General features: G+C 39.4%; 1 protein-coding gene across 1 annotated transcript in view; it reads right to left on the bottom strand.

The window, feature by feature from the left end:
- The window catches only part of akap6 (A kinase (PRKA) anchor protein 6), a 281,773-nt gene extending 257,408 nt beyond the window's left edge, over positions 1-24,365 (bottom strand). The window contains exons 1-2 of the mRNA XM_072365052.1: positions 24,125-24,365; positions 712-994 (exon numbers count right to left, since the gene is read on the bottom strand). Coding sequence (XP_072221153.1) covers positions 712-956 — 245 coding nt within the window. The 5' untranslated portion in view covers positions 957-994; positions 24,125-24,365. The remainder of the gene's footprint in view (positions 1-711; positions 995-24,124) is intronic.
- Positions 24,366-24,644: the final 279 nt, after the last annotated feature.

The raw sequence follows: 24,644 nt of genomic DNA, 5'->3' as shown, positions 1-24,644 counted from the left end.
TCATTATAAACTGTAGTTTATCACAGCCTCCAGGATTCATTTTAATGCTGTCTCCTCCATATTGTTGTAATTACAGGCTTGTCTCCTGTGAGGGAGTGGTATACTGGACCAGTTCTAAATAAGTTGCAGTCCTCAGAACACTGAAGGTATGCAGGCTACAACTGACAAACATATTTGGATCAGTTTATTTTAGCAGTAGTGTCAGCAAATACTTTTAAAACATGCTACTTCTAGTGTAAAAATGGCATTAGTAGATGTGCTGTTAAAGTTCTGACCCCTTGGATGGAAACCACTGTCTAAATCAAAATCTTGCTAAATGAGTTCACACAATGTTGCTTCTGTCAGTGCCATTTAATTATCTATGTTTTACAGTGCACCAGTTTAAAACTGGTGTCTGACACCACTTCCATGGCAGGGGACATGTAGTGATGCTCTATCTATGAACAAGCAATAACTAGATTGCTTTGGCTGAGGAGGAGATTCACTGTAACACAGGACCAACTGAGATGTAATATGCTGACCGCACAAGGAGTGTGCTGGAGCAGAGAGACAGAAAAGGCATCCAAGAACAGTTAAATATACTGTAAATTAACCAAAAACCTAAAGTTCAGAGAAAAGATTCAGTCTCAAACAAGTGTATAATGTGATTACTCTCACTCTGCTGGAAGAGAGCACACAAAAGTCCCAAACTGCAAGTTTGAAAGTTTTTACCTCTGGGAGGTGTCTTGCCCAACGTAAGATGCTCCACTAGTGAGACTACATCCACTGTGATCGGGACACAGTGAGGAGGCCACATTCTGTGACTGATGGTCCAGATCCATGTTGAGTGGGGTGCTGGTGGGCATCGCAGAAGATGTGGAGGTGTCGGGATCTATGGTTGGGGTGACTGGAGTGACGGACATAGGCATCGGGGATGGAGGCTCAGGGCTCAAGGGTGACAGACCTACAGTGCTCATGTTGTAAGAGAAATTCTGGATTCCTAATGTAGATGGGTCTGGAGTAAATTGGACAGAGAAGAGGAGAAAATATGCAGACGTCAGAAGAAATACAAACAGACAGCAAATCTGGTAAAAAAAAAAAAATTAAAATAAAAAGGGGGATGTAAATGAAGGGAGGTCAAAAGATGGAAAGGAAAAATAAATAGATAAGAGGAAAGGAAGGTAGGAACAACACATCTTTACATAATAGAAAACAACAACTTCAGTTTAAGAAGAGGCAGGTGGACAGATAACCAAGTAATGAATTCCCAGTTTATGAGAAGAAATCCACTTTATACGATCCAACTCAATGTATGTGGGATGTATGTGTCTTGTGGGGTGTGGTGATGGGGCATCTAGGTGGCTCCTTTTGCTGCATTCCCTCCCACCTGCTCCTCAGTTTTAATCACACCATAGACATTACTATTTATCACATGCTGACACCACACACACACATGCACATTAGGCTTTGGTGGGCAGGCATGCCAAGTAGTATCTAGTGGGTGGTGCTATCTGGAGTCCCACACTCCCAGTGCTGCACGGTTGCCTGCCTTTCAATTTTAATGCTCACTTTGACATTGAAGGCCTAAAAGGGGGCATGTGGAGGAGGTACACTATTTACCAGCTGTAGGCCAGGGGGCCATGAGGAGGAGTTGGTGTGCTGGTTGCTGGGGCACAGCTGGCCCAGAAAAATTCAAATTTAGTTTGTAAGCATCATGGGCAGCTTTAGATCCATATAGCTTTCCTTGACAAAGCAAATATGTTTGACACGGTGAGGCGTTCAGACCATAATTCTGCTTGCCAAGATGCTGGACAAGACATGGAGAAAAAAGAAAAGAAAAGCTCTTACAGATGCAATCAGTGCCACGGAGAAAGAGCCAAAAGCTCTTCACATTTTATTCTTTTCAAACTACAAGACTGCAGCAGAAAAGTTCAACATTCCCCACATGATTTCACCACAGGGGTTTTGACAGATGTGACCAAATACCTGAACAACTTCTTCTTTCCTATCTTGGACAGGATGAAGGAGATTAATCCCTCTACTCATCCCTCTACTCATTCTGGGCCATAGTACTAAGAGAGAAACCACGCATGCAAAAGGAGATCATGTAAAATCAAAAGAGAAGGGCCCCACCTGGGATTTGAACCAAGAACCTTCTTGCTGTGAGACAACAGAGCTTACTATCACCATACACTGCTCAAAAAAGTAAAGGGAACACCTAAACAACCCAATGTAACTCCAAGTCAATCACATTTCTGTGAAATCAAACTGTCCAGTTAGGAAGCAACACTAATTAATTAATTTCACCTACTGTTGTCCAAATGGAACAGACAACAGTTGGAAATGAGAGGCAATTAGCAAAACAACCTCTTGAAAAGGAGTGGTTCTGCAGGTGGTGACCATAGATGATTTCTCTGTTCTAATCCTGTCTCGCTGATGTTTTGGTCACTTTTGCATTTTGTCAGTGCTCTCACCCCTAGAGGTAGCATGAGGCGCTGTCTACAACCCACAGAAGTTGCTCAGGTAGTGCAGCTCATCCAGGATGGCACATAAATGCGAGCTGTGGCAAGAAGATTTGCCGTGTCTCTCAGCACTGTGTCCAGAGCATGGACGATACCAGGAGACAGGCGAGTACACCAGGAGACGTGGAGGGGGCCGTAGGAGGGCAACAATCCAGCAGCAGGACAGCTACCTCCTCCTTTGTGCAAGAAGCAACAGGAGGAACACTGCCAGAGCCCTGTAAAATGACCTCCAGCAGGCCACTAATATGTATGTTTCTGCTCAAACTGTCAGAAACAGACTCCATGAGGGTGGTATGAGAGCCCAACGTCCACAAGTGGGGCTTGTGCTTACAGTGCAGCACCGTGCAAGGTGATTGATATTTGCCAGAGAACACCAAGATTGGCAGATTTGCCATTGACTCTTCACGGTTGAGAGCAGATTCACACTGAGCACATGTGACAGAGTCTGGAGATACCACGGAGAATGTTCTGCTGCCTGCAACATCCTCCAGCATTACCAGTTTGGCGGTGGGTCATTAATGGTGTGGGGAGGCATTTCTTTGGAGAGCCGCACAGCCCTCCATGTGTTCACCAGAGGTACCCCAACTGCCATTAGGTACCGGGATGAGATCCTCAGACCCATTGTGAGACCATATACTGGTGCAGTGAGCCCTGGGTTCCTTCTGATGCACGGCAGTGCTAGGCCTCATGTGGCTGAAGTGTGTCAGCATTTCCTGCATGGTGAAGGCATTGATGCTATGGACTGGCCTGCCCGTTCCCCAGACCTGAATCCAATCAAGCACATCCGAGACATCATGTCTCATTCAATCCATCAACCCCACGTTGCACCACAGGCTGTCCAAAAGTTGACGCCTGTATTTTAAAGATACATGGTGCAGATGCTTTAATCTAGGTCTGGGAGGAGATCCCTCAAGAGAACATCTACCACCTCATTAGGAGAATGCCCAGGCATTGTAGGGAGGTCATACGGGCACGGGGAGGCCACACACACAACTGAGCCTCATTTTGACTTGTCTTGAGGAATTTCCACTGAAGTTGGATCAGCCTAAGGACTACTTTGAGTATAATTCCAAATCCAGACCTCCATGGGATAATAATTTTGATTTACATTGGTAATTTTTATGTTATTTTGCACTCAACGCATTCCACTATGTAATGAATAATGATTTTCTACTGGAATATTTCATTCATTGAGATCTCGGAAGTGTTATTTTTTTGGGCAGTGTATATATCATATATTTGTCATTTTGATTTACACTGATCATTATTATGTTATTTTGCACTCAACGCATTCCACTATGTAATGAATAATGATTTTCTACTGGAATATTTCATTCATTGAGATCTAGGAAGTGTTATTTTTTTGGGCAGTGCATATATCATATGATTTCAATGTCATTATAACCAAATAAAGTTCAAAGTTTTGGTTTGCCAATATCAGAACAGTTCTTATTTTTGTGTATATAAAGATAAGATAGAAACCCTGGATTAGAATTGTATTTAAAAGGAATCAGAAACAGATTGAGAAACCAGTATCTTGCTTAAAGACAGAAATACACACTTATACAATCCATGATTTTGACATGACTTACGATCAAGGATAGAAATATTTTTTCCTTTGCTGATATGCATTTAAATAATACAGATGTGTGATTAATATGTATCCAGTAAAGTGGTCTTATACTGCAGCCTGTCACTAAAGAATCCCACTTGAACCTGTATTTTCCAAAGATTTCAGTTTTCAAATTTGCAGTCACTCTGAAGGGTGAAGCTTAAAATAATACATGGTTAAGATTTGATTTTAATATGTACAATATTGAGCTAGAGATTACAAACATTATCTTAAAAAATAGTTTGGCATAAACACTAATAGATAAATAAATGGTTACAGCTTTACATTTCATCACTAACCGACACATAATAGGAAAAAAAAACATTACCTTCAAGCCATTTTTGCCTCTTTATTATGACACTACTTGCCTCTTTATTATGACACTACGAGCCTAAATGTTTTGGACATGTGGACAAAAACGCCTATTACAGCACGTTTTCTTGTGAGACTGTGCTGTCCCAACAACCTCAGCAGTGTTGTGTTGTGTTCGGAGTTCCAGGTGGGGCTGAGCAGGTATCCAGGAAGTCCAGGGCCAGTCTGGACTGCTCCTGCCAGCACACCTGCTGCTTGTCTGTGCTCCGTAGGGCTGCCCTCTTAAGGACCTGCAGGAGCTCTAGATTTTGGCAGATTGTCTTACAGTCTCTCTTGGTAATTAGGCTCACCAGTGTGTCTCAGTGTTCCTAGTAAAAACGTCCTATGTCTTATTGTTCCTTTACCTGTGTTCCCCAGTGTAACCTTGCCTCTTCCGAGATCTTTGGATACCTCCGTCGACCACTTCACTGTGTTCGGATTACAACCTTAATTCTACTCTGCTTCCTTGTTTTATACCTGCCAGCTTGCCCTGCCGCCAATGTCATCATTAGCCTCCCGTGTTGGAAACCTTCCCGGAGACATAGTAAGCCCTTACTGTGGAAACTACTATCATTATTTGATTACTCCTTGGACCCATTGGATTTTTTTCGTTACCATTGTGTTTATTATGATTTGATTTATTGCATGTTTTTTTTACGTTAACAAGTAAGTGGATATACCTGTTGGCTGACTGCGGCGCCAGCCAATCAGGTGCTGGAACAGATTGGCTTTTAAGAAGGCCAGGTAGCCGTAAGTGGAGAGCAGCGGTGGTGGCAGCGGCAGCGGTGGTGGCAGCGGCAGCGGTGGTGGCAGCGGCGGCGGCAGCAGGAGGCGGCAGGAGGCAGGAGGGACTCGAGGGCTGGCCAGAGACGCCGGAACAGTGCATTGGAAGCTGTTGGGATGCAGTGGCAGAAGTAGGAGCTTCTGCCCGAAAGCTGTGAGTCCCTGATGTACAAAGCACTGTTAGCTGTAGGCTAGGCCCACTCCGGAGGAGAGCGAGTGACCCTCCTGTCTGCATAGTTGTCTGCCGGCCATGTTCTTTGTCTCTTAGGTCCGCGTCCGTTGCTGGGACCAGTGGGGAACACCGGAAACCGGCTGAGCTGAGCAGCCAGGAGACGGTGTAGAGGACGGCTCGCGGGATTAGCTGGCGTGGCGGAGGACGTGGCAAGGTTAGACAATGGTCGTGGGCGGACGGACTGTGCAGTTTTAGTAAAGTTTTCAATAGTTTTCAGTTGTGTTTTTAAGGAGGGATCCCACCTCTCTTTTTAAAGAGCAGACATTTTGTTTTATAATAAATGTATTTTTTAATTGTGCATCTAAGCTGTGGCTAATCAGTACCGCTCACCATCGGAGTTATAGGGAAGGAGCTGCAATCGGTGGAGAGGGGTGGTTTGTAAGCTGTCGGTGGATTATGGCGAGGGAACGACCACCAACGACCACCCCCCTCCTCCCCGTGACACTATTATTTCGCTAAAACCACACATTGGAAACTTTATGTAGACCTCGTTTGATAGCGGTATATGGCACAGTATAATTTAAGGGGAAAGAAAGACATTCCGTTGTAGACTGAAAGTACAACCGAACCGTGCTCCACAAAGACGGTGCCCAATGCTGGAGAAAGCAGAAAACTCTCCCTGGATATGGTCTTGTCGACCATTTGTGAAAGCAAAGAAGAGCCATCTACGCAGATAAAGATTAAAACCACCACCATCCAATCCTCGCTAACTAAAATTGAAACTGCACTTTCAACGTTAGCCGATCAAGTCGAGGAGATGGAGGGACGGGGGTGGCAACACCCATTCTGAAATCCCGCCATTCCGACATCCCGCTATTCCAACATCCCACCATTCCGACATGCAAACGTCCCACCATTCTGACATCCCACCATTCCGACATCCCGCTATTCCGACATTCAAATGTCCCACCATTCTGACCTCCCACCATTCCGACATCCCACCATTCCAACATGCAAACGTCCCACCATTCCGACATCCCACCATTCCGACATCCCGCTATTCCGACATTCAAATGTCCCACCATTCCGACAAGGCTTTCCGTATAAGGAAATGTGCGTTACTCAACAGGTGAGTCCCTTCTTTCTGTTCATGCAATTTATATGTTTAACACATGTTTACAGATAAGTGTTATTAAAAACACAAAGTCTCGGCAACTGGAGGAGGAGAAGCAGTCCGCGGTGGTTTTCAATCACACACTCCAATGCCACTTGTTTCAACTTCCGAAAATTTAATCCAGGAAAAAAAAGGCTTACAAACATGGACCGAAACGGCTCCATAACAAGCACAAGAATCCAAAAGAAACTAAAGTTAACTAAAGGAGAGCAAATAAACAGCATGAAGTGGTCAAAATTGGTTTTACGCATGCCTATGTGCGTCTGGCACATGCGCTCTCCCACGTTGGTTTGTGGATGAAAGCTATACGTTCAGCTGTAATGCCATGTAAAAACAATCTCTACATGACATTTACTCCGAGGTGTGACCAGTTAGGTCCTTAAGATATCAACAGGCTGTATAAAGCCTTGCGCAACGGCTGTGTGTTTGTGCCAAATGCGCAAAGCCCATCCGCGCTTCCCAAAATTGGAGCGAGTATTCATAAATCACGTGAATAACATGAATAAACGTTTTTACTGCATTTTGTTGTGTTTTATACGTTCTATGCTGTCATTTCTCTCCTCTCCTATTGGCAAGGCAAGGCAGAGTGCTCGCAATTGTGTCCTGTGCAGTAGCCGTGATATCTGTAATTGCAATTATTACTTTTGCATATGATGACAGCGTGCAAAAGACGCAAGGGCTATGTGGAGAGCTCCGCTCCAGCTGGCTGCTGTGACAGCTCACTGACACTGTATTTCTGCTTAATCAGTTTCAGTCTCGCCAGAGTTACATTAATATCTGTATTTTTATATTTGAAATTTCAGGGGATTTTGATAATAGATTATTAAAGTTTGTTTGCGAGGCTGTGGCCTCTGCATGTGCAGAGTTTGTGCGCCAAACTTTAGGGCGTATTTGCGCCGGCATATCATTAGTGCAAAATGTTTTGGGTAAAAAATAGGCTATTAAAAGGAACTGTCGGAATGGCGGTATGTTAAAAAAAAACAAAACATACCGCCATTCCGACCATAGGAGGAAAAAAGTGTCGGAATGACGGGACGTTTGATAAAAAATTAAGTGTCGCCATTCCGACAATTGGAGACCCATGTCGGAATGGCAGCATGTAACCGGAGGGACGGATATCTGCTAATGAAGACAACATAAAGGACACCACCACACACGTCGAGACGTTGGAGAAAGAGGTGACATTTTTTAAAGACAAGGTGGAGTGACCTGGAGAACAGGAGCCAGTGTAATAATATCCGGATCCTCAATCTCCCTGAAAAAGCTGAAGGCTGTGACGCTGCTGGTTTTATTGACTGAGTCATTCGATCAGTTCTCAGCCCCGAAAAGTTTCCCACTCCCATCTCCTGTGAGAGGGCCCACCGCCTCCTCAGGCTCTCCAGAGACCGAGACCCATGATTGCAAGGCTCCTTCATGACCAAGGAGGAGCAGCAGAAGATAGAAAGAGGATGGCAAAAGGCAAAGGCAAGGAGGGCATTAAGACCAACAGGAAGCAATTTATACACCCTAAAAAAAACTACACACATATCTTACAGAACACGCTTTTTTCACCCACCATGCATATCTTGTTCCTGTTTAATTTGTTGGCATTTACTGAGGTTGCGTATTTGTAGGTGATCTTAGTTCTTGCTATTTAGTCAGTTGTATGGGACGCCATCAATTAAAGAAGGGGGACACCGTATACCAAAATTCTTAGCATGCAAGATGCCATTTGTTAGATTACAGTCACATTAGAGACAGCCACAGAGGAGAACAGGTGGTGCCCCTGAGAACAAACAGCTTTTTCAGAAAAGTAAAAGTCACATTGAAAAAAATGTTAAACCTGTAAACAGCAAAAATGTCTGCTGAAGACACTGATGTGATTTTTCTGATGGTCTTCTTTAGATTAGAGAGACCTGTATGATGAATGATGCCATGGGTGGGCAAGGAATCTCCCAGGTAGACATAGGGAGATAGAGAGACGGGTTGTGATGTTGAGTGTGAGTGTGCATGTATTAGGTTGCTTCATAGGGAAAAGATGAGGTCCACTTAAATTGAGATTCAACTCAATCTGCTATGGTGATGCAGTTTGATTTTGTTGGACAGAGGCAGACAGACTCAAAACAAAAATTCCCCCTTGAGGTAAACCTGTGAGATCTTTTACTTTGATAGTGTGACATGTGAATGTATAACATAGCTGTGAAAACTCCTAGTTTGTTCAATTGGGCCCTTTATTTTAAAATGAGAGTGAATAAGCCTTCCTGTTTGTCACAGTTTATGTTTTAAAATTCTTATTTTCAGGTCATTTCTTATGTTTTCAGGTCATGTTTTTTCCCCTGTCACGTTAGGTTCACTCATGTCACCCTTTTTCCGTTTCACAGTCTTTGCAGAATCCTCACTTTCCCTTCCACGCTCACGCTGAAAGTTAAGTCTGGTGATGTTGCATAGTCTTGTTTGTTTTTTCACAGTGCCATACTCGTGTTTTTTTATAGTCTTGTTTGTTATTTATCAAAGTCTTGTTTTGCCATAGTTAAGTGTTTTTGATATCCGAGCCAATTCCCAGTTTTTTTTGTTTGTTAGTTTTTTTTCCCCATTTTCCGGAAAATCATTTGCGAAATGTGAAAAGTCATAGCACTCTATTCCCGATTGAGGAACATGTAGTGATGTGATTTTGTCTAGGTTGGAGCAACTGTGCTGGACTAGTTGCGCACCAAAAATCGTGATGGAAACGGGAGAATGATAAGCGTGTCAGGTAATGGGTCTTTATGCCTTCGGTATTGGCACCCATAAATATCCCTGAACTAAAACCACCCAACCATTTTAGTTTATGTAATGTTTGTGAAGCTGTTGAATAATAATTCGGGCTCAATTTGAACTGTGTGTACCTGTGCTTTGGGCAAGAATGTGCACATAAAAATAGATAGGACAGTAATCTGTATTTTAAAGGTGCATGGTGCAGTTATTTTGTGTTATATTGATTTATGCTCATTTGCAACTGAATAGATGTTTTCTAAAAGTCAGATTATTTTCAGTACAATAAAGGTGTGGAAGCCAAAGCTACTGTATACAGCAGGGAGCCGTTGTTCATGGAATAATAAAGCACCACAAGGTCTCCGCCAGAATTTAGAACCCTTTGTCCAGTGCTTCCATCTCTCTGCACAATATCCCAGCTCCCAATTAACAATACACAATGCAGAGAGTTGTGGGTTACATTTTAATAACATGTGCCCACAGCTCCCAGTTTTGCTGTCTGAGGGTTTCGGCATGATCTCACAGGAAAAATAGGGAAATAATTTTCATACAAATAAGAGGTTTTTATCTTATTATTACATCAAATAAACTATGTTGATGTTGATTTATGAAATGTTGATTTATGAGACAGAATATTATAATGTCATCATCAGTAACGTCTCTTCACCTTAATTTACTTAGACATTAGATGGCGTAAAGAAATTTTTTAAAACTGATATTTTTTTTTGTATGCAACACAAGGTGACCAACAAAGCAGAAGCAGTAACTGTGCTGAATTGAAGAGGTGACTCAGGCTCTATATTGATTGGGATTAGCAGCAGAGGCAGCTGCAAAACAGAGTAATGATGTCAGTGGAGCAACTGAACAAAAAAGGCCTCCAGTGACAAACTCGATTTACGGATAGGACTGATATTGGTGACCCTGTTCAGCAGCGGACAGGGGTGAAAATGAGGCTGCAACTTTTTTTTAGTTGGTTTGTCAAAGAGCGCAAATCAAGTAATAAAGACTAATGGGACTATTCACATCCATCACCAGACCCTCTAAGTCATTGTCGTTTAAATAAAATTCTAATGGAAATATATTGTGCTCAGTCATTTTGATAAATATTTTTACACCCCTTTGGATGGTGAAAAAAATACCATAAACTATTTTAATGTGTTATCCATAAACATTTAAATCCAACATACTTCAAATTTAGAGGGACATGGCCTAAATACAAAGATCAGTCCAGTCCAGTAGGTCTGTAGCTTTTGTTTCCTCAATGTTGCCTTCTAATTTTCAACTAGCAGTCAGTTACTGGCAATGGCTTGTTATTTGCCACATCAACAGCTGGATTTTACAAAGAGCCTCCTTGGGCTTTTTGGTATCCCTAATACAATTTGTGTAATTGCACCATATCAAGTAAGTTATATAGCACGGGAATGCCAGCTGCCCATCTCAAGCCCCACAGGGCTCCCACCTCATACTTTCTCAGATTGTAGACTTTAAGTAAATGATAATGATTATAAATAGTTTTACTTATCTCACAGCCCCAAATCAAGAACTAAACAAACACCATCTTGGAAGAAGTTGGTATATGACAGGATATAAATTTACATTTACAATTTAGCTGTGACATGCCTGAACACACTGAAACACAAATAATTTCTATGCTATATGCTATTGTTGATTAGCTAACATTGTGTTCATCACACATAATAGAAATGACGTAAACAACAGAAAAAGCTTTGACCTTGAATTGGATTAAGCGGGTGTAGAAAATGGATGGATGGATGGTCAACAGATAAAGAGATGTAATCCACTATTCTTTATATAGGTTATATTATATAGGTTGACTAGATTTGAGTTTGTGAAAAGAGGACACCTCAGCGGCGGGTGCTGTGTCGAGAGATGTAGTATATTGGATGTGACACCATGACCGTATGAATGCATACAAATTTGTCCACAGTCAAGAGTTCTACTCTATAATAATGACCTTCACTAGCCTTTAAGAACATTGTGGCCAATAGGCCCACTTTACACAGAACTTCTCCACTTCATCTATATTGGGTATTTTCTAAAATACGAACAACAACTTGTCTTTTTTTTTTGGGCCAAAGATTAGATAAAAGTGTAACTGTGAAGAGAAAACAGTCTTGCTGTGCCAATCATTCGACTTTTAGAGTGGTGCTTTAATTTAGTCTAAGAAGATAACTTTTGGCCAAGTGTCAATTCTTTACATTCACTGTTTGTCTCCTAATAAAGCAATGACAATAATAAATATATTAAAAACAAAACATACGTCTTTATATGGTCATTGGTTAAAATAAGAAAATAAAAAGTTGGCCATTGCTTTACGTGTCATGCACTGTGGTTCCATGCATCATGACCAAGCTGAAAACATGAAAATTTTTTCTGTAGTGTGTCCGTGAATTTAAATGTACGTTTCTGAATTTTCTAGCTGCTAATGTCAGTGCCATGTGCTGTTGTAAACAGAGAAACTCGTGCTGAGGGCAGTCATTGCTGCCCATTATAGAGCTGATCAATTGAATGTTTGAAGGGAGAAGGCAATCAACCAATGACGGTAATTCTTTATAATCAGAGACTGTGCAAGAAGGAGGGACGTAAAGAGAAGAGACCCTGTCCAAAACTTGTATTTTGTCTTCGCCCTTCCCCGACTCACTTCCAATCAATCTATTGCTGTAGGGATACGAGAAGACAGAGTATAAAATATTAAGTGAGTATGGGGAACAAAACGCCACACATATTCGATGTAAACATATCTGAGGCTGAGATAGAGCAAAATGATTTTCAGGATTCTTTTGAGGATATACGACTTGTGGGGAGCCACTCATTTTCTTTGTTTCTTAGATGTTTCATTATTTATAAAATTCCAATTTAACTTATTCAATTAGTATTTTCATCTCAACTTTGGATCATTCATTTTTTGTGTTTGTATGAATTTATTATTCATTGATTTTACCTGGTGTTACTTTTTTCAATTATAAACTACAAATAGAACTTTTATGTTGAGACAGCAAGTTATGACTATGAGGTGAATCAAGATGAGGTCACTTGCCAGGAATATATACATCATGCACCTCTCCATGACCTCATGAGTTACATGACCACAGGGAGGTAATGATGGATGCAGAGCAGGAAAGTAAAGAGAAATCAAAGATTAAAGAGCATTATGAGAGCAGAGATGACGATGCTGTTGATTAAAATGTGTGCTAATTATGACTCAGATAAATATTTCTCATCTCTGATAATGACTGTTCAGGCTGACTTTGACCTAATTCAGTGTATATGTTCAACCTGATTTCTGCTCAAACTCCTTTTTGTCTTTTTACATATCACGTTTTTTCTTGTACAGTAAGAAGTTGCAGAAAGTTGTATAACTTAGCAGATTTCAGACTTCTGGAAAAGATAACCTTTTCAGTTTAATTATGTTTTATAGGTCAGTTTTGGTGTAAAGGATTTTAATTATTTTTCTTTAAATATAACAAAATGGACTGATGAATCTGAATATTTTTCATAGACTCAGTGGCCACAGGAGCTCACAGAGCAACTTCATATACACATCTGTGTCTTAATGACTTAACAAGTGAGCACACTGCAAATAGGTCAGTTTGCCGACAGGAATGTAGATTGAACATGTGAGCATGCAGTTTCATTCATGCATATATAGTAGCCTCTTTACTAACTCCACTGTATACGTGATCAAATGCATAAATCATTGAGCAAAACTGACCAAATTTCAACTGACTAGATGTGACAGAAAGATGGGCAAATACAGATGAAAATTCTGTCGACAATGATCTTTGTTAGTAATGCTCCAGAAAGTGTCTGTTTAAAGGGGAACTCCAATATTTTTAAACCTAGACCTTATTTCTGGCATAAAATACGTTTATCTACTCACCGAGAACAGTTTGGCAAAAGTCGGCGTCCTTCGGAAGCTATTTAGATAACTCGCGATCAGCGTATATTCATATAACGGAGTTAACGGGCCAGGGACGATGCAGCCTCTAAATAAGGCATTATCTGTCTTTATTTAATCAATAGCTACTGTTATGTGGCTACTTGCAGCTATAGGAAAGCTAACGGAGGGAATTCTACACAAACCTCTACTGGGACAACTTCATCGACATGCATGGTTGCAGCACAGCTCATTCACTCCGTTAAGAATGTCCATCTTACTCAAAGTCGTTGTTCACATTGTCAAAATTTGATAAATATCCTGCCATGTTGCACAAAACTAGCAGTAGCAAAGTAGAGTGCCTGTGTAGAAATCCCTCCGTTAGCTCTCCTATAGCCGCAAGTAGCCACATAACAGCACCTATGAGCTAACAGAGCTATGGTACACGTTCGTTCGTTCATTCATTCTTCTTAAAGTATTGGTGAAATAAAAACAGATAATGCCTTATTTAAAGGCTGCATCGTCCCTGCCCCGTTAACTCCGTGATATGGATATACGCTGATCGCGAGTACTCTTAATAGCTTCGGATGGAGGCCGACTTTAGCCAAACTGTTCTCGGTGAGTAGATAAATGTATTTAATGCCAGAAATAAGGTCTAGGTTTAAAAATACCAGAGTTCCCCTTTAACTATAAAAATTATTACATTTCAAACAGCATCCAATCTTGTGTTTGCCAAATTATTTAGGGTATTTTGTTCTTGTTGAATGACCCAATCTACACTCCTTTACTCTGAGTGAGCTGAGTGTTTGTAAACATTTCTCAGTTTCACGACTGCAAGAGCCACCTTGTAGAACATCCTCTCTGACGTCTAATCCTGACTGATCTCCCAATTCAAAGTTCTATCGTTTCTTTGTGAATCAGCAGTTGGCTGTCTGACAGGCGACTGTTTACACAGGATCTGTTTCATCTGTCTTTTGTGAGATTAAAGTTGCACTGGGAAATATCTTTGTGTAATGTAGCAGCTGTTTCATCGGCTGCAATCACAAAGTGAGGTTGAAGTAGGTTTCTTTCCCTTGAAAATGCTCCAGATTCCACAAATGATCCTTTGATACTAAAACACTTGTTGATACTCCCACCTGGGACAAATATTGTGGTACATAGTAATTAATAGAAACACAGTGTAAGTATACAATTTAATAAATTAATGTTAAATTATTTAAACAAAAAAGTTACAATGTCTTCCTGAGATATATAAAATAGATAAAAAATAATTAAATTGTAAAATATTTCATTTCTTGTACCGCATTTTATCAAAAAAATGTTTTTCATATTGGCGTGGAATAATTTAAGACTTCTTCAGCTACTTTTTTTTCTAAATTCTTGTAATTTGGTACTGAGCTTTATACATATCATCTGTGCACTTCTGTGTTTTGTTTGTAGTTTTCAAACTTTGACATTTTTGGGACAGTGTGAGGGCTCTTGGAAAGTAGAAAATCTTATAGTCCTAGAGCTTTATTGCTTCTAAAACCCATCCTCTCTAACTATCCATCTACTGGCCACATCCACACCACACGATACACCAGCATATGAGAGAATCAGGATGAACTCAGCTCTCAGCTGGCATTGTGTCAGAAATAATTTTCAACTAAGCAAACAATGAAAATTTCTCTTATAGTCAGACAGAAGCAGAACTTAGAACAAATGGCGCAGAGATCGATGTGAAGAAAGAAAATACAGACATAAAAAAGACTGCAATGACAGAGAATTACCAGAGTGTATGTGTGTCCCAGGGGTCCTCCAACCCTGCCCCAGAATGAATAATGTATCAAGGGTGGAGGGAGGAAGATACATTGGTGCTTCTCCTGTCCCTTAGTCCTCATATCTGTAATATGTTTCTGACCAAGGAGATGCAGAAGTAACAGACACTCAATTGAATCATGTGTTGTGGCTGCATGAGCAGCATGAATCCTCCCTGCATCACTAAACTGCAAAATGTTCTTGAAAATAAGAAGTAAGTAGAGAAAAGAGTGGGGAAATTATTATTTACGTGAAACCTGATTTTGAAACTGATAAACTTAATTTTATACTCTGTAAGTACGTTGTTGCAATTATAGATTCAAACATTTGAGAAAATAGCTAAAATTTTTCATGAAAAGTTAAATTAATCAGGTACACAAACTCTGAAGTAAACCATCATTAGTGTAATTACAAAGAGTAAAGAGTACATGTAATGGCTTAACAATTTAAAAATATGTATATATATATATTTCCACAAAGACAGCGATCACTGCTGGGAGAGCTATCCCACCGAGAGAGAGCAAAGGTGCACTCTGGACAGGTTGCCAGTCTATCAGAGGGCCAACACAAGGACAAAAAAACAACAAGATCCCTGTATCTATCTATCTATCTATCCCTGTATTAACCACTTAACATGAAATGCATGTTTTTGGACTGTGGAAGGAATCTGGAGTACCCAGACAGAACCCAGATACACACAGATATCTTTCATATATCTTAACATCGTCAACACAGATGTGACTACAGATAGAACACCCTTAATGAACACTGTAATTATTATTACTAATATTAAATCCATCCCTCTGTACAGCTTTGCCTGTACATATTCAAATACATTACTACCCTTTACTTTCCTGTCTTGATTACCACAGGAACCAGACCAAACCATTAGTGTGTTTATTTTTTCCTCAACAATTAGGGATAATATGCCAGTTCAGTTTTTCCTCTCTGAGTGCTGACATTATCACACATTAAGTGGTCTGACTGAATCACAATCACTTTCAACCTTGTGTGATGTAAGATCGAGACCAACATATGTTCCATCAATAACAGTACAATATATTACTAAAATACATTTCTCACGTCCTGGTTTGGTTAAGCAATAACAATCCTTGGACAGGTTAGAAAAGCCTAATGGTTAGAACTTAGGAAAAATTTTTTTTGTGACCATCACCCTCAGGGATGCCATTTCACTGGTTGCTTTGGTAACATATTAACAACACAATATCGTTAAATTATGACATTACCTGGTTGGGTTCAGGCAGTAAGGTTCAGTCGAGGTCAAAACTACTTTTGTAGGCTAAGAAAACCTTTATGGTTAGGGCTAAAATGCATTTTTTTCATTCTTTTTACAATGCGTTCGTCACCACTATGTCACTTCTGTCCTTAATATGTATGGAGTCAAATTAGTCTCGTAATGGTCACAAAGACGTATCACAAAATTTGCAAATGTGTACAACTACTTTGAGAAGTCTTTTCATGCCCTCAAAACTCCTCACATATCCACAAATACATGCTGCTTTTGGGTGATTGTGGAAAGCTGAGAAATTCTGATTCAGATGTTATTTTCCTCTATAGTTATCTCAAAGTGGGTCCATAGAGACAGAATAGCTAATTATCTCTTAAATAAAACACATAGGCCTACATTTACTTTTCTAGATCCTAAAAATGTTGATTTAGACATAAGATTATTTGTACAAAAGTAAGTAGATGCTTTAAATAAACTGATGCTAGGTGCTGTTATCCATTCATTCTGTTTTGAAAAAAGGAAAAAAAAAGCCACTTCCAATTCCAGTTTATTTTTTTTCCAAATTTGTTTCTTAAATCAAAATGAAAAATTCAATATTGAGCCATTTTCCGTTTTCTGATTTTTGTGATCTTACCATAAAATGGATAATAACCTCTAAGATTGTATTTTGTTTTTTTGTTTTTTTATCTGGGACAAGCAATGTGACCTGGAATTTATCTCCAGTCAGTGTATGCTGTCTTGACTACAAGTGGTTGAGCTTGAAAAATATGTACACAATGAAATATCTTTACGTTTTTATCATGTGCATTCAGAAAATGAAAAATGTTATGCATCTTCCCATGCAAACTATCACACGCTCACAATGGTGGATAAATTATTATGTAGAGTGTAGGTGTAGCTCCAGAGTGTCGAATGATGAGCCACCAATACTCCAACTGAAGTATGGAATTTCATGGATTCAGTGTGAAGTAACCAGAGGGCCGCAAGCCTACAAAACATGATTAATGAGTTAGCCATATTGATATTAATTCACAAAAATTTTTTTTTTTTTTTTGTACAGATATTTACACTCAAACTCACAGATATGATCATTTTTTGTGTTAGAGAAGCATCATGTGCATACAAATTGTTAAATGCATGGATTTTCTTAGTTTAATCATTGTCCGTATTTACCTACATGATCAAACTCCACATGGGCACATTTTGAGGAGGACATTCGTAAATTAAAGATGTTCTCCCTTTATCAAAACTGATTATTTTGTCCAAGGCAATGCATCAAATATTGTTTTCTGTTTTCATGTGTTTGCAACAGCATGTGATGTGTGTTAAGTGGAGGGGGGCAGACCTTGGCATCCAGTAATCCAGGAAAAAGGTATTTTGATATGACATGTCTGTTTTTTCATGCATGCTATGATGTTTTCCAAGCATTAACCATCTTGTTTTAGATACTTAACCATACCCATCTTACTTTTGATGTAAATATGTGGACACAAATCAATAGATCAAGTTTATTTCATGTTTTGCCATAAGCCTGGGTTACAGCATGCAAATATCTGTTCATGGACAGGTTGAAGCAGGCCTGAAGGTTCATTTATCTGAATGTTAAACTTTTACATTTTAATGCACTTTACAATAACATTTTGGGTTAAGAAGAATATCAACTCTGTATTTTGTTGGTAAACTGAAACTGTACTGGGAAAACTGTATGCAATGGCCATGTTCTCGAGGCAGAGAAGGTTCAATTGATTTTCCACCTGCTCTGCCACACTTTCTATATCTGGACTGTCCAGGCTACTACCACAAAAAGGTGGCATCACCCCTAAGACCATTTTCTAGGTTTTAAGTTTGGCTCCAGAGCATCAGATGATATCATATATTAGTACAATCAATGTGTCATGTTCCGTGTTGTTTTGATGTTTCTTTTATGCCTGTTTTCAATCTGTTTTTTGTTTAGGTTTTGTCATTTCCTCACTCACTTCCTCAGTCTCTCTACAGTCTAGTCATCAGCTCCACTCCCTTCACCTGTGTTCATTTATCCTCAGCTGCAGTTATTCACCAATCACTCTCCCCACAGTATTTAGTCTCCCTGTTTTGTCACACCATTTGTCAGATCCTGACTGTTGCTTTCACAATTCGTCGGCTCTATTTTGGTCAGTCTGTTAGTTTCTGTAATTCAGCGTTTTTATTTTGTTTTTTTTCTCATGTTTGATTTTTGTGGGGGTTTTTTCCGGCTTTGCCGCGCTTTGTTTTAAAATAAATAGTTTTCAATAAATTTTTGCCCCCTGGCTCTCGCTCCGTGTCTGCACCTTGGTCCCCCTTCCTCTCCTCCACCATGGAACCGTGACACAATGGAGTACGAAAACACATAAACCAACATAATTCGTCAGTAACTTTCCTTGCTCGATTGTCTTCCTGGCAGAGACTATAAAATGTTCCCAAATCTTAATTTTATCAGACAAAACATGCATTGACTCTCATGGGTTTGAGTTTTTTTTGTTTATTTAATTATTTTTTTCCTCTCTTTAAACTGAGTATAGAATCCTAACATCCTATCCTGTCAGATATATTCAGGTGCAAATGGCACACTAGTATAAGGCAAAATATGTGAAAGCTTTATTGCACAAACATGAGCAGACACACAAAAGAATCAGCTGAACTGATTACAACTTCTATCTATTTTAAGTCACTCCAACAGCAAACACAGACCTCATAGTGACAGATGAAATGGCAAATCTTCCACATGCCTTTTGTTGAACTTTTACGTAGGCAATAGCTTTTTTTCTGGCCACTCTTCTGGTAAGCCTAGGGGTCTCATGTACAAAGACTTGCGTGGATTTCCTACTGAAACATGACCTACGCTCAAACCCAAATTGCCTCCCATGCACAAAAATATCTGGATGTTCACATTTACTTATTATAACAGTTTTCCAACATCACCTTTAAGTGTCGCCAAATAATCAACAGCTGTAGAAAAGTGTGTATGCCAGCCATGAAGTTGGCATGAGGCACCGCACATTTCCACGGTCGTTTCGCTCTTGATATATCTGATCATTGACATGAAAAAGTGCACACTCCACTTTTTTTGTGCACATGTGTTTTTTTTCTACGTGAGGCTCCAGGTCTGTGGACTGTACGGCTCTTGTTGACTCTCTGATTAATGCTGTCCTTGTCAACAGTTCAACGAAGCCAGCTTTCCTTGTCTTTTTAGGATTGTTGTAATCTTCAGTCAGTCAACTTTACCCATCATCCTCCAGCCAGCCATTCAGCCTATCTGTGCACCAGTAACAAATTACCCAGCCTGCTCAGTCCCTCTCCATCCATGCAGTGTTCAAATTGCTTACTTGTTCACTATACAGTCCACTATTAGTCAGTCATTTTGTCATGCCGTTCGAAAATGTCTTAAAATTTTTGATTAAAAAAGTAAAATTTTCACTCAAACTATAGTGCACTACAAACTTGCTACAAACTGCAAAATTTTGAGCCATTGAGAATGCCTGGCGAGAAAATGATATTCCTCGATGAAGGAGCTAGTTTCTTTTTCTGCCTGAGAAACAGAACTTGGGAAATTGTTAGTAATATAGACCTGTACAGAGGAACAACATTTAAATTGTAAGTTCTAAATATTTCAATAAATGCTTTGATGGCTTTACCATAGCTCTAATAACAACTTCTCACCAACAATTACTGGCATATCTTATTATTTTCTGTGTGTAAAATTGATTTGTTATTAGTATACTGAAATACTATATAGCAGCTGCAGTCAGTGCTTATGCAGATGGATACAGTACAATTGGAAAAACTTGCAGCACTCAGTATCTTGATATCTGCTGCTCAGAGTTGCCTGCAGTACTGTATTGATAGGTATGTCTGTTCAGTAATGTATTTTCCACACAAAACATTTTGCTGTGAAAATATAATTTTTCAAAAATTATGTATTTTTTATTCATTTTATTTTTTAGCACAATGAGGCAGAAACAATTGTCAGATATTTAAGCACGAAATTGAGAAAATCAGCCAGACTCAGAAAATGCTTTTCTCACCAGACAATCAGCCACAGCTCTTTTGTTTTTTTTTCATCTTAGACATAAAGTTGAGCTGCATGTGAACTCAATGGCCTGAATAACCAAGGAAATCACTTAAATCAGATTAGGATGTTTACACATTAAACCAAAATCTGAAAAAAATTAAATTTAAAAAAAGTTGATTATAATTAAATATATCATAATAAAGAAATACACTCAGGGAAAATACAGACAATACAAGAAGAAAATAGGTGAAAATGAGTATAACAAGGAAATTAGCCTGATTGGAGGAGTGAAAAAAAAAAAGATATCATAATAACTGTGTTGTAATTACATTCACTCCTGACACCAAGAGTTCCGTGTTGTTATTTTCTAGCCTTGCAACCTGTAAGCTCAAGCAGATACTCTGTTACAATAATATGAACCACAAGTTATTACAACAACATGCTAAGGAAGTGAGCGTATGACCAAAGTTTGAAATTAAGTACAGCTAAGAGGAAGACAGGACAAGATCACACTGAGAAAACAGTTAAATGAAAGCTGACTATTCACTACGGTAACTAGGTGGGCAAATGTAAAGCTATCCCAACAACGAGCTAGGCTAACCTCATATGTAACCTCAGCTATTCATACTTGCGAGTCTACAAGGTATTTTTGAGTTGGTTAGCCCTCTATAACTTAGAGTTTGTGTTGTTGCTTGTAACATGTTCTGCTGTCAAAGAGGAAATTGACCTTTCAGCATAAATTACAATGTGTTCTGAATGGAATAAGCACATATGCACTCCCACATTATAATCTCCTGACACTCTACCGTGAATAAACACCATGGCTCCTTGCTAATGTTAACCCTGGAGGGATGGAGCAATGATTCTTGCCTTAATTTGTCCCTTTTTACTCTTTAACCACCTATACAGTACTACAGTAAGACTTTTTTTTTTCAAAGAAGCGCTGCTGCAAAGAGACTAGAAATTTAATTTTGAAGGTAATAGATTAAGTTAATCTATGTCAGGAGTCACTGGTTGGACAATAAAGAGATGAATGGTAAGTAAGTTGGCAAGCATGTATAGTTAGAGCAGAATTAAACACAACAATGAATAGATAAACTGCATGAAAAAAAGTAATAAAATCCACCTGAGGTTTAGAGGCTTCTAACAAAGTGATATGTGGAATGAATTTCCTGCATTAATGCCAATCATTCTGTTCCATGTCAAACACAGAAAGTCAAAAAGTAGTTGACTTTGTGTGAGCAACACTAAATCAAAGTTGTTCAGTCAGCCAAAATAACAGTTGCTTAAGTTTACAAAACAATATGAGGAATCTGTGGAATATGAAAATTATACAGTAATATATAAACTTTTACAATAAAAATTAGTAAGTATATTATATTTCCTGCTATTAATGCTTATATCGTGGATTTTGAATACCTGATGCAAATTTTGTCAAAAGGTAATGCATCTATCTGTTTTATCGACCATCAAATCTCACTGAAATAATAATGAAAATGAGAAGAACAAGGACCCTATTGTCTTGATCCTTCATAACTGTGATCTCCATGATGTTTTGACATCATGGAAGCTAGATTTGAAAAGTATAAATCACAACAAAATACTTAATACAGTCATCATCACCCCTGACAGATGCTGTTGGTACTCATTTACTGTAGGGCAGAAAGGTCCAAGGTCACAATTTATCATTTGAGATCATTTGATAAAAGAAAAGCTTTGTGAAATAAATATATGATCTGGTTGAATATATAATCAGAAAATAAACTAATATGATTTGAGTTTTTTGGCAACAGCTTCTTTGAACTTCATGTTCAAGGAACCTGTCATAAATGAATGAATGGCCAAATTAAAATCTAATCAGGTAAACATACTTCAGTGTCTTCACCATGTATAATCAATCTAAGTTTAGAGCTAAAGAAAGCATTACAGGAATGATACCTCCCTCACTTTTCAGCATGGATTTAATCTAATATACCATCTGTAACAGGAGAAGGCTGCACCCACTTTAACCTTCCCTGCTTTTCCTCTGACAGCTAGGCCGCTACGCATCTCTGCAACCACTCAGCCCTGTTAAACAGCACTGGAGGTAGTTACATCATATCCTGTGGAGTGGAAAATGAAGGAACTGAGCTGGCAGTGAGTTGACCACTCACTTCTCTTTATAATCAATAAAAAAACATTTGTCTCTCATTCCTCTGTCATGCCTGACATTGTTTTTCTCCTTTGGCCTGCTCTCAATAGTTAAATTGAAAAAGCAATTTGAAACTTTTAAAAAGCAACTTTCTTTGAGGATGCTTTGAAGACCACAGCACAAAAGAGCCACCTGTCAGGCATAGCTAACACAGCATCAAACAGACATTTATCAGGCTGACTTTGTATACACGTTTTATCTGTCCAACCATTGAGCTGCGAAAGTGACACAACTGATGACAAGAAAAATATTTTCTCCTCTTAAAAGAAAAAAGGATGAAAAGCTTTTTCTGTCATTACCTTGGTCAATTTCTCAGGGTAAAAGCAAAGCTTAAAAATCCCACTGATTCTGTAAGAAATTGGACTTTACATAGAATGGCTACAGCCGCCAGAATTAGAAATGCTGAAAAGTGAAAAGACGAAGGAAAGACAGAAAGGATCAAATCTGGAATGTCTGAAAAAACAGCAACACTAAGCTCCTGATATCAGACCAAGAAAAGCTGAAGCGGTAAAACTTTTGATTGCAATGAAATTAGTAAGTGTATTTTATTGAATGTGTTTAACTTTTTAGTTGTAAGATTTCTTTATTCATCGGCCATTGGGTAACTTTTTAAAGACCTACCTTTATATGGAACATAAATGCAAAATAGTCAGAAGAAAAACAATAGTATCATGTTATGAAATATTCAAGAAGAAAACAATCTTTCGGCTATCATCTTGTGCATAAATAAGTTTATATACATCAAGTAACAAGATGCATCTAACTGATCATGTCTTGGATTTAATTTACAATAATCATGAGCAGCACGTACAATGTAGGGAAGGAAAAATAAACGTTTGTGTTTTGTAGGTTGGAAATGTCAGAGCCAGGTTAAGATCTGTGGGAAAAAATTAGAGCCAACCACTTACACAAACCAAGAGACAAAACCCTTGAATTACAAACATCTCAGGTGTGCTTACTATCAAATGCCTTTCCATATTAAGTTGTTCAAGCTACATAAATTATTTCCTAAATGAGTTCATCTGACCATGATCAATCATCTGAGGGTTTATCTATCTGAAGGCCCCCTAAGAAGTACTTTCAGTGATACCATGTATCTTCCAGTTCACAGGAGTACATGAATTCAATACTGAACTACAATCAAATTTATCTTTCAGACCCACTGTCATAAAAGTTCATTAAAAACTGAGCAATCTAATTTATCTATGCCCTGGCATTAAAAAACAGCAGAGCCGAGATTTGGTTCTGCTCACTCATTAGCAGAATACCATCATAAAGATCAGAATTGTCCTCATATAAAATTACAGAGACCAGTAGGACTGGATAGTAGGAATCAGGACAGGAGACTGAGAGGAAAGGTGTTGGTCTCCCTGTGTATGCTGCAGGCACTTAAGCTCCTGCAGAGTAGGCCTCTTTAACAAAAGCTGAGAGACAGAAACTGGGAGTCACCTCCCTCTGCTGCTGCCCCTCTTTATCTCTTTTTTTCCTTGCATCATTCTGAGAGTGTTAGCATCAACCAGCTTGTTAGAGCAGCATTCCAGGAAGAATTATACAGACACACGTACACACACTTGATTCTTGCAGACTTAGTAAACAGGAGGTGGACACAGAGCAGGAAAGCAGGTTCAAAAGTACGTACCACATCTCTCCTCGCCTCCTCCCTCAGTGCATCTTGTTTCCTTTCCCTTCTCTTCCTCTTCTGTGATAGATGTTGGAGGAGACTGAAAAGAGGGAGGTGCCTTTGATGTTGTGACAGTCCCACTGCAGAAAGAGAGAGATGAAGCTAACAGGGAAGGAGCTAAAGCTAACTAGCCACCAGCTCAGTATGGGAGAGCGGGGTGGTTAAATGGGAGGGGTGATGATGATGATGATGCGGCACCTTTCAGTATAGAAACAGGGAATGAGAGAGAGATATAGGGGCACCCTGTTACCTTGGAGACTGAGATGATGTGGTGTAGGAGGTGGAGCTGAGCTCTGATTGGCTGACAGGGTGTGGTGCTCCCCTTCCTGAGGGAAAAGGGGGGAGGAGGGGCAGGATGACAGAGCAAAGGCTTGGATGTGAGAAGCAGCTGTTCTCTCTTTTTCTGTGCATGCAAAGAAGAAAAAAAATGTGCAGAGACAGGAGGAAGTTGTCGCCGCCCCCAACTGGACAGTTCGAG

This window comes from Leuresthes tenuis, unplaced genomic scaffold (assembly GCF_036924035.1).
Source record: "Leuresthes tenuis unplaced genomic scaffold, fLeuTen1.0.hap1 SCAF_15, whole genome shotgun sequence".
Classification (NCBI taxonomy): Eukaryota; Metazoa; Chordata; class Actinopteri; order Atheriniformes; family Atherinopsidae; genus Leuresthes; species Leuresthes tenuis.
This window is presented reverse-complemented; position numbering and strand designations above follow the sequence as displayed.